This window comes from Coffea arabica, chromosome 2e, assembly GCF_036785885.1.
Source record: "Coffea arabica cultivar ET-39 chromosome 2e, Coffea Arabica ET-39 HiFi, whole genome shotgun sequence".
In the NCBI taxonomy this organism is placed as follows: domain Eukaryota; kingdom Viridiplantae; phylum Streptophyta; class Magnoliopsida; order Gentianales; family Rubiaceae; genus Coffea; species Coffea arabica.
The window spans coordinates 14,778,945-14,790,382 of NC_092313.1; the positions used below are offsets into that span (position 1 = coordinate 14,778,945).

Sequence of the window (11,438 nt, forward strand, 5' to 3'; positions counted from 1 at the left end):
TATTTAGACAATTTGTCGTGCATCTAATTAATTTATCTTCCCAAGACAAAATTAATTTATCTTCTTAAGAACTATTATGCTCCATGAGAGAGGGGGGCAATGCAATGTAAGATTACCCCGTGCGTTAAGTCACAAACAGTTTGGTTTTTGGTTGTGCATGCGTCAGTCACAGCTTGGAGTTTCACGGGGAGCGTTATTACGTAGAGGTAAAGTTATGAGCCTATTATTAATAATAAGGACAGATTCGCAGCAAGTTGCAGAATTTTGTTGACTCGATAAAAGACTGGCTCGTGGAGCCAATTAAGAATTAATGCAGGTGAAGAAAATATACTTGTAATGCAGGAAGGCATATCCCTAAGTAACTCCAAGGCCTGAATAGAAGAATCATATGGTTTTTTTTTTTTTTTGGGTATCAAGAAGTTGTACGTACCGACATATAATTGTGCAGACTAATTATTATTGATTAGTATGTCATTGTCAATAGCAGCTATCCACCTAATTGATTTTTTAGGATGCATCCATCCTTCCTTCCATCCATTCCACATAAAATGTATGCATCCATTATCCAACTAAAGTATGCAGTTTAATCGGCGACACGAGTAATTTCGTGAGTACTATGTTAATGCAGGGAGCAGTCAAAGTAAAAGTCTCTCTCACTATGTACAACGAAATGTACCCGACCGCTTTTCCATAATTAATCGAATTGAAAACGTTAATCATGACAATTAACATTATATGGTGCGCCGGTAATAGAATTTGTCATCTCCGACTTTTTCAAATAGTCTTGTATTCAAATGGTTTTTCCGGTTAATGTTTATTGAAGGGAAGAGTAGGAGCGTAGTGGTTAAGTCATAAAACCGTATGTACCAAGCAAATAAGAAGCGCTTGTGATTCTAGTTTCTGGCGGCAGTAATTTTCGGCCCATTGACCATAAAATCATACATCAACAACAACTTCCAGTTCCAAGCAAGTAACGGGCAATTCCGTGCAAGTAGACGAACGAAACCAACACCTCCAATCCAAAGCTCCAGCTGCCTCAAGCAAGTAACTCCATGCGTGCTGTGGGTTGCGATCGGTGATGCTGATATAGTAGTATATGGTCCGGAGTTAGCTTTGGATTGGTCAAAAATTTGAGGCGGCTGGAGCTTTGGATTGGAGGTGTTGGTTTCGTTCGTCAGCTTGCACGGAATTGCCAATGCCTGGCGAGATGACAACTGCGCAGCATTCAAAACATTTGTGCTTTCTTAATCTTAATAATGCCTGGCATACTCATTTATTTGAAGATCCATATACACTACTGTATTTTGGTGAAGAAGACTACTACTATAAGTCTATAACCAAGCTCCTCTTTGTTCAACACTTTGACAGACATGAACGAAAGTGACTGACGACTTATTAGTCTTACTTCTCTTTTTATTCATATTTATAGTTTGTGTGTGTCTGTCTATATATATATATTGGGCTTTAATTAATGGTTATCTGCAACAATCTGTTAAAAAAATACGGCTCAATCGGAACAAAATTCAGAGAAAAATCATCCTTACTGTAATATCAAAGGCACTGTAACAGCCCTGTAAGTTACTGTGCAAATACTGCAAGACTAACGATGGAGCAATTCTTTTCTACCTCAACATCCAAACAAGGATATATATATATATATATATATATATATATATATATATATATATATATTCTTCAACTCTGTGACAAATATAAAAGTTGCACAAAGACTTTAGTGAGTGATGTAAAATTAACCTACATCTCAATTATTGGAAGTCTTCTTGACAATTTATGCAAGTTTTTGGCGGTAGGGAGGCCGGATGGATCAGATTCCACGGGCCGTACAATCACGTAGACCTGACCTGATTTATCATTTTTGTCCCTTTTCTCGGTCTTTCTTTTTTTCACAAATGGAAGTAGTAGTACTAGTACCAGTTAGTGCAAATTTCAAACTCGTGTGATGTAGATTTGTCCAGCTTTCTTTTTTATTTTTTTCCTGTGTTGGTCTTCGGTTGTTGTAATATCACTGTCCACTATTTAATCTCATGAATTGTAGTAGTACTTCTTTTCATTATACAATCCCTTGTCTTTGTCGGGCCGCATTTTTAGAATTAACCGGTCGACAAGACGTGAATGTTTTGCAACTGCATTATTATGCCAAAAACTCTTTCAACTCCTCCTTTCCCTTCCCCCTCCTCCCCTCTCCCCATGCCACCCCCAATTTTCATTTTAGAGTACTGATATTTTTCATTTTTTCTATTCGACTATTTCTTTAATTATTCACTCATTTTTCAATTACTTTTTGAACTTCTTGTTTTGGGTCAAAGATTTTGATAATACTACGTGATGCATTTATGAATGCAAAAAGTTCAAGACAATTGTCTCAAAGCAGAGTTGTTTAGGGAGTCTGACGAAGAAGCATCGCTTTGTTCGGATAGAACATTATTTTAAATAATAATATAATATTTTTTGTGACATGATGCATGTGAAATAAAAAGGTGATGAAGAAAATTTTTTTAAAAAAAAAGGTTACAAAATGTATTTATAATAGAAGCGAAATAATATTTGTAAATAACGACTATTTTAATGATACGAGATTCCTGGGCTGAAATGATTATAATCGTGTGGGCTTTTTATAAGCCCCGTTCCTATTAAGAAATTTGAGTCACGGTTCTGGCTCTAGATGAAGCTGCTGGGCTTTGCCTAAAGTGTTGAGGTAAGAAACGATACACAGCCCGATACGTCTTGAGACCACTTAGGAATCCCTTTATATAATCGTGTAATCGATAAACCAAGGTACAGAGCTCTAAAAATGTATCGAGTCTAATGGTGGACGAGATTAAAACAAAAAATAATCAAATAAATGAAGTGATTAATGGTGGGCTTTTTTATGTCAAACAACTAATGGCGGACTGAATGAAGGTTATAATTCTGATATCTGATCAGTGCTACAGTTTATTTCACTGGATGTATTAGTGAGGAAGCCTTGCTCTTTTAGGGCCCAACTATATCAATCAGCCCAATTTAGTTGGGTCAGCACTCAGCAGTTTGGGTGAATTGAGTTGAGTCGAGATGCGCCGTTCTAGTTCAACTTCAATTAATAAATTTACACTCGAGTTTAAATTTGAATTCAATTTTGTTTTGCAATACTCGAGTTCAATCTCGTGCTCATCGAGTCTAATCGAATTTAATTTGAGCTTAATTAGTCTAATCAAGTTTAACAGATATAAATTTAAATTTAAATAAGCATACAATAGATATTTTATATAAATCAATAAAAAAAATTTAAAAAGTGTGTGCGCGAAATTCTATTGGACTTGATGAGTTCGTGAACTCTTCACATATTAAATTCGAGCTCGCTTTAGCAAGCAGCTCAAGCTATTCAAATTGATCAACGTGGGGTCGAGTTTCAACTTTGATTGAGCAACCTCAATTAAGTTAGCGTAACAATTTGTTCCTTCTATTTTTTCCCCTTTGTGAGTGGCAATTGTTAAATAACGGTAGCCTAATTTTTTTTTTTTTTTTTTTTGCCCTTTTTCGAGGGAACGGTAGCCTAGTTCAAGTGGCAAATATCAAATTGATGTTTTCTTCCATGCTTTAAAGTTCAATCCTTTCTTGTTGAGTTTCCTCAATGGGTTTTTCCTGTTGTTCCACGATTTATCGGGAAAATTCAATCCAAATCCACAAGGCCAAGGCCGAATTTTGTACGACAGAGGAGCTGGGAACTAGGAACGCTAACCCAATCCTCAATTAAGCTGAAATACGCAGGGGCTTACGTTTTATTTGCTGTTTTGTTGTGTCCGATGCCAACTCAGATGGTGAAATAGCCATTTTAGACTGACTTTTTTCAGAGAGAGAGAATTTTCTACCAGGAGATGATGGCCTTTCGTTGGCACCTTCGGAAACACTCCCCTTTTAATTTTTTTTTTTATTCCCGCCCCGGTTTCTTCCCCCTCCCGACTAAACTAAACTAACTGAAGCAGCATACTATAAATTCAATGGACGAATGTTTTTCTGCTTAGAGTTAACAATAAGAAAAGTTGCAATTTTTCTTGACTTGAGCATCAAAAGAAAAGAAAAGGAAGACAAATAAATGGGTTGGAGAGGGATTCTGGGATTTGAGTATGGAATAGTGCAGGCACCATTGGGACCAGATATTTCAGGTCCAGAGCTTGTAGCTGCTGTTGCTAACGCTGGTGGACTTGGTCTCCTTAGAGCCCCTGATTGGGTAAACCCTTTTTCTTCTTCCTTTTTTTTTTTTTTTTTTTTGAATGATCAGTTTCTTGGTTCAGTTTTTTATGTCTTTAAATTTTATGTTGACATTTCTGCAGTGTACCGTTGAGCATTTGGTACCCGGTAGCTTTAGCAATTGCACGTTACTATTTCAAACTCTGGAAAGGACTACTTTCGTTTACTTTTTCTTTTATTTGCTTTTGATTTTCCTGTGATTTGCATTGCTTTCCTTACCTCCAAAAAGTTGCATTAGTGACTAGTTTTGTATTAGTCTATGGTTTTGAGCTTTAAAGTGTCTCCTAGAGTCAAATTTGATGCTAGTCTTCTCCCCCTTGAGCTCACAACTAATATGCCAGTAATTGCAATTTTGTTCCTTTTTCCAAAAATAAACTTGCATTGGCTTCAGGTTATGGCTTTCTCATCCTGATAGGATAATAAGGGTTACTGGTGCTACATTGAATGTTAGCACAAAATAAAAACTGGTAATTGTACTAATCATTGAGGCTTATGTTCATGATCCACGTTTACCCTTGTCGAATTAGTTACTACTAAGTTGTTGAAATGCCATGATGTGATTTCGTAGTCTTAATTCAACTCATTGAATAATATGGTGATTGTGAGAGGGTCTCAAGGAGTCAGATAAGAGAATGCTCCAACTTATCACTAACTGTAAGGAAGACGTGCATGCAGACTCCCGTTAAATGTTCTTTTTTCTTTTTATTTTTCGTAGGGTAATATGTAATATTTCTAAACGCGCTTGCATAACAGGAGGCACCGGATTACCTAAAAGAGCTAATAAGGAAGACCAGAACCCTGACTGACAAACCTTTTGGGGTTGGTGTTGTTCTGGCTTTTCCGCACAAGGAAAACATAAGGGCTATACTGGATGAAAAGGTAGCGGTCTTGCAGCTTTCCTGGGGTGAGTGCACAAGTGATATAGTGCTTGAGGCTCACAAAGTCGGGGTCAAGGTTGTACCACAGGTTAGTCTTGTGAGCTGATTTTGCTGTTTGAGATAAATGTCCTTTTTTGTGCTTGCAATTCCTTAATAACAGTTGAGATTGCACTAATATCATAAAGGTGGGGAGCTTTGAAGAAGCAAAGAAAGCTGCTGATGTGGGTGTGGATGCAATAATTGTCCAAGGACGGGAAGCTGGTGGACATGTTATTGGACAGGTATAGTTGTTAGTGTACTCATCAGATATATATTACTTCAGTTCAATGTAAAAATGGAGTGGTATCTTATTGAATTTGCTTCATTTTCACAAAACATTGCTTTGCTATTGCATACAAGTGCCCATAAATTTTTACATATTGTTATACTATACACCGTTGTTATGTTAAGATTGTGTTATGAATGGTTTTGTAAGTTGTTTTATGTTTCATATTGTGTTTGTATTATAACAGTATGCTTCCCTTGAAATGAAATTAACTTGACTAGAATGATATAACTTAATTTGTTCCTTCTCTGAATCTGCATTTGGGTATAAGTAATGGGTGTACCTAGATATAGGAAAAGGTTATACTCTTGTACAGGGTACTACAATTGTAGACCAACATTTAAAATTCGATAGGGAATCTGTAAACTATGTGTTCTGCAGTTTGCTAGTTGCCTAAACATTTCAGGCTTCCAAAACCTTCCATTTTTTAAGAGCATCTTTACATTGCAAGTGACTGACTTGTATAACTTGTAATTTAATTTTTGAGGGCATTTCTTGAGACACTTCATTTATACTTTGAAATTGAAGTTCCAAGGTATAGTTGAATCCTAGCTCCACATCTGTGAAATATTTATGCCATGGTTTTTAAGGCATCTGTTAGTTAAACATCCTCTGACCATGAGCAGTTTCTCTCTCCGTATTCTCTCAGAGTTCTGAAATTGACCCGCATTGGAAAATTTGCAGGGTGCCTTAATTTCTTTGTTGCCAAGGGTAGTTGAGCTTGTTCAGGGTCGTGATATACCAGTTATTGCTGCCGGTGGAATAGTGGATGAACGTGGTTATGTAGCTTCCCTGGCCCTTGGAGCTAGGGGGATTGCAATGGGCACTAGGTATGTGACTTCTTTGGTTGTTAGTTTTCTTTATACCCGCTTTTATTTGATGAAAGCACAGTATCTGGTTAATCTTCGGACGGAGTAACAGGGATTCAGTCTGCTTTTATAAAAGTTTCCACTGTATAATCTCTGTTCTTGGTGCAATCGCTAGAAACCATTGCATTCTGCAATGAACATTCTAATCATTGGCAAAGTTCTTACCATTCAATGCTTATCCACTTTTTCTGAACAACTTTTGGATTTTGTGTCCTACAAACTCTCGATTAGCTTGATATTCTCTGGTTAGAGGTTTTGGAATCAAAAAAACGAGAAGTAAACTGTACTGTTATATATACATTTTATGTTATCAAACTAAAATGTCTGTTGTGGAATTGGAGCTATTTGGTCAATTATTTTGTACCATGATTGTACCTGGATTTAGTGGCATCTAACATCAATATGTTTCACAAGTGGGTACCAACCAAATGCTACACAAGTAAAGATATGAGCCAGAGTATATGTCAGCCAGCTAGAAATATATGGTTCAAACATATTTATGCCTAAGTAATTCACCAATATGTGTCCAATTTCTTTGATATTTGATAAGATTGGTCTTGCATTGCCATTTTCCTAATTCCATTAGACCATCTTTGATAGTGCATCATAACGATGCTTGGTGTACTGAACGGTGGCTAACTCATTTTTCCTAGATTTCTTGCTACGGATGAAAGCTATGCTCACCCAGCATATAAGCAGAAGTTGATCAAATTTGATGAAACAGAGTACACAGATATATTTGGCCGTGCAAGGTGGCCTGGAGCGCCTCAACGTGTTCTGAGGACTCCATTCTTAGTGGAATGGAGAACTCTTCCCAGTGATGAGAATGAGACTAATCAACCTACCATTGGTCATTCCACCATACATGGAATGGTAAATACTTTTCACTACTTGCCTTTCTTAATCATTTGGATGTTCCTCCTTGAAGTTTTCCTCTAATGTGTTGTAACTGTGATTGAAATTAGGAGATAATCTTGCTGAGGAGCTCATTTATTCAGTCACAGATGCAGTCATATAACTAACGAATTATCTTATTTGTATCAATAACTCTTCTTTTTTTTTTTTTTTCTGTGAACAGTTAATTGAGTGATGTAGGTTTGTCTTATCAGACAACCAAATGATGCTGACTATGCACGTGTATTATTGCTTCATTAGGTAGAGTGCTTGAGGTTGTGGTTGGGCTAAATTAAATTTGCCTGACACAGTTAAATTTGTGGTTGTGCAGGAAAAAGAGATTCGTCGATTCGCTGGCACAGTTCCAAACCTGACAACAAGTGGTGATGTTGAAAGCATGGCCATGTATGCGGGTGAGGGAATTGGCCTAATTAAAGATATCTTACCAGCTGGGGAAGTCATTAGGAGGATTGTTGAAGGGGCTAAGCATCTGATCAATCAACAATTTGCCTGTGACATGCAGGCTTAGGCATCAGTTGAATCGATACAAATAGTTAATGGTTGTAGTAGTATACAAGATTGCAAGTTTTTGGGAAGCCATCCGCAACCCAACCTCCGTCACCCCGTCTTACCCCGGAATGCCGGAGAAATAAATCACTGTGAGAAGGAAAGAGAAATTATGTGCGTTTAACCAGTCAAGTTACTATGTGCTGTATTGTAGGAAAGAACAAAATATTGTATCATCTTCTTTAATAGGCAAGAAATATTTTTATCTTGTGTTTACCTCCTTGGTAAGCATGTGCTTCAGGGTTTACGATTTCAGATGTGCAACGCAGTTGATCTCAGTACAAGCCCATCCTGGTCGAGTAAGCACTCTACAACTTAATAATATTTGTTCCAATGCTCATTCTACAAGAGTATATGGTAGAAATGTGGTGGTAGCAGCGTGACAGTCAATTGATAAAATAAGATTCAATCAAATTTTGAAGGAGAACATTTGCCAATCTCGTGTACGTCGGTCTTTCCTGTCAACCTTGTGCTGTGATGGAAGCTATTCCGTCAGTAGCTAGTAAGGGGATTTAATAATGTGGTTAACGTCGCCATGTTTCTTTTTAACACCATCGTCACCATTGTCATCAATTTTAGCCAGTACTTACCAAATTGAATGAGTCGATCTCGAACTGTTTCTGAAACGTGAACTACTAATCGTGCAACTTTAAGTTAACTCGATAAATGTTCGAGTATAGTTTGATTATCAGGCGCTCGAGCTCCTCGACTCGGCTCGATTAACAGCACCACTCCTAGCAGGGAAATATCCCATTGACGCGTCAATTCAGTCGCTATAACTAGTCAAGTGTTACTGTCATGCAACTTGTTGACCACGCTGAACGGTACCCTAAATCCCAGCCAACTCCTCCCACTGAACACACTGCAATTTCTTATTGCATTACAATATTGAAAATCACACAATATATGCCTTACCAATTCAAAGTTCAAGCTTCTTCTAACCCGGTACAGAAATGAATGAAATGCAATAAACAAGACAGATTTGCCAGGGAATGACTGGGAAAATAGTAAGTTCCAACACTTGCTACAAATTTCTGAATTGAGACTCGCACTCCAGGAAAGAAAGTGCAAAACTCCCAATGTCACCAGTAAGTCTCCACCAAGAGAAAAGCTGGCCAGATGAAGCATCGATTAGCACCTGTCCAGCCACGGAAATCAACGCTGCATGGAAACCGAAAGGAGAATTGCTGAGCCGGTGTTGTTGCATTGCAGGCGGCACATGTTCCAGTTCGACCTCCACGTCAAACCAGATGGCGAAAACTCTGTCATGTTCCAGTTGGACGTCCATCATTTTAAACGTGGAAAGATGATTAATTTAAGAACGGAGACCAACTGAACACTAAATTGCAAGTGGCCCCTAAAAAGGGCTGGCAAGTAAAAGGGGTAATTTCAGAAACATCCCCCGAGATTTTTAACAATTTCACCGAACTCCCTCTCCCTTAAAAATTAAACAATTACATATACCTCCCTTGGGATTTAAAAAGACAATTTAACTCTTAAATATTTTAACGAAATTATCTTATTTGGTATACATATATTTACAATGAGTTTCCAAATTATTTGTTAATTCTTTTTCCTTCTTATTTCTTTTTGTTAATTTTTCGTCAATGAAACTGTAGAACTGCCACTATTGTCTCTAGTTTCTATTGTAACTAAATGTCGAATTAGTACTTTTTTTTATGAGTTAATTTTATATGTAATTCAATATTTTTGTTTATCTTGTTTTCTATTTTTTTCTTTTTAATTAACAAAAAGTGAAAAAGAAATGGGCCAAAACCAGTATTAAATTATGATAATTCCATTACTTGAAAATTTAATAAACTCTAAATGAATTTTTCAACATATTTTTTCTAGCTAATAAATCTAAATCTATAATAAAATACCATGAAAAAGTTTCCAATCTAAGCTAGTGCAATCTTTTTTTTTGCTTAATGATTAATTATGAATTGATCCAAGGTGTAAATAATTGTATAATAATCTTTTGTTAAAGTATTCATAGTTGTATGAAGAAATAATTGCATTTGAAGTATTGTGTACCATAGTAGTCTTTAAAAAGTCATGTATACAAAAATAGTGTGATGCAATCATATCAGCTAAATACTAAAATTCATACAATAGATGAAATGTATTCTCTGGAGTGGTAATTAAATTTATGATGTGTGTGATTATATTGACATCGGTATTCATTTTGAGTAGAAATAAAAGGAAAGGTAGCATAGTGCATTCGTGCGTTAGTGATGTATTACTATGTAACGAAATTAATAAGTTAACCAATACAAAAAGTGAATTAATAAATGTACACGCCAATTACTATGTACGATAGTGCAAGTGTATTGAAAAAGGATAAATAAAATTAGAAGGCAAGGATAAAAAGAATAACTCAAATGCATTAGGTGTGAGAGAGGTTATTAGAAGAGACAAATTATAAATGAAATTAGTTGGAAGAGAGTTAGATGAAACAATAAGTAAAACTCAAGTAGAACAAATTAGTTGTTATACAATCAAAATAGATAATTATCGAAATTGGCAGAGTATAAATGATTAACTCAAGTGGGATTTATGGCCCGTAAGAAGGATGTGATTAAAAGTTACAGGATGGAAGCAAAGAAGAGTTAAGTATTGTCAAATTTTTTAGTGTAAGTGGCAGGTTTCGAAGTTGGAACCTTTTACTTACACTCCATCTCGCGTACCATCCAAATCATCCATTCATCTGTAAGTTTCGTCCATAGTACAAGTTAAGGTGTCACGAACATGTTCGAGTTCGGTTCATTTGAGTGAAAAAAAAGATTGATTGTATAATAAATAAATCAAACTTGAACACGATATTAGGTTCATTTAATAGTCGAGACGAGCACGATCCTATTCACAAACTATTCGAATAGTTCGTGAGCACATATATAATGACAAAGAATAAATGAATAGCAATATGAGTATATTTTTAAATATAGGATATATATGCCTTGTTTCGTAAGAAAAAGTAATTATACATGAAATGATTATTAATTAATTTGTTAAAAAAAGAAGCATAATTAAATTTATTCTAAATCATGAATGATTTTTAAAATGCATAATTAAATAGTTTTCAAATTGAAATTGGAGTTAGAGCTGAAACTTGAATTCGATTCATTTAATTTAACAAATTGACATCAAATTTGAAGTCAAACATATATACAAATTATTGAAGCGAATTCAAGCAACATTTTTAGGTCATTTAATATTCAATCAAGATCGAATAATGTTCATATAATATGTGAACAGATCTTGAACATCATGTAATTAAATGGATTTGGCTCATGGAAAACATATTATACAAGTATAATAAAAGTAAGAAAATCTGTGAATCTAGTAAAATTAAATGGTAAAGAAACTGAATGGAAAGTAGATGAATGATCGCTTGCTAAGTAGAAAAAAGGCAAAAAAAATTTTTTGGGTAATTTGGCAGAGAGCAAAATGCACAAGATATTAGTAATGCTTTAAAACATTGTTAAGACTATCTGCTCGATGCAGTTACACCATTGCATAAAAATGACCTTATTGATTAAAAAAATGGGAAAATTGCCAAGTTGTACCGTTAACCTCATAAATGGGAACCTTTTTTGAGGAACTTAGTGATGCAATATGTTGCTTTAATCAAGTCCCAAAAAGTTTAAAATCGGT

The 11,438-nt window shown here is 35.6% G+C and overlaps 1 protein-coding gene across 4 annotated transcripts; it reads left to right on the forward strand.

Annotated features, from left to right (window-relative positions):
* The first annotated feature begins 3,329 nt into the window (after positions 1–3,329).
* Positions 3,330–7,997, forward strand: LOC140036709 (uncharacterized). 4 transcript variants are annotated; one of them, XR_011840252.1, is made up of 8 exons: positions 3,330–4,228; positions 4,332–4,349; positions 5,002–5,214; positions 5,312–5,407; positions 6,136–6,281; positions 6,974–7,193; positions 7,399–7,475; positions 7,546–7,765. XR_011840252.1 is itself a non-coding variant. In XM_072079171.1 (8 exons), exons 1-7 carry the CDS (start codon positions 4,094–4,096, stop codon positions 7,408–7,410), a joined length of 840 nt encoding a protein of 279 aa, XP_071935272.1. In that variant the 5' UTR covers positions 3,330–4,093; the 3' UTR covers positions 7,411–7,455; positions 7,546–7,765. The 4 variants fall into 4 exon arrangements, 3 of the variants coding, with proteins under 3 accessions (XP_071935272.1, XP_071935270.1, XP_071935271.1); XM_072079171.1 differs by having other exon boundaries at positions 7,399–7,455; XM_072079169.1 differs by lacking the exon at positions 7,399–7,475 and having other exon boundaries at positions 3,332–4,228; positions 7,546–7,997.
* The last annotated feature ends 3,441 nt before the right edge of the window (positions 7,998–11,438 follow it).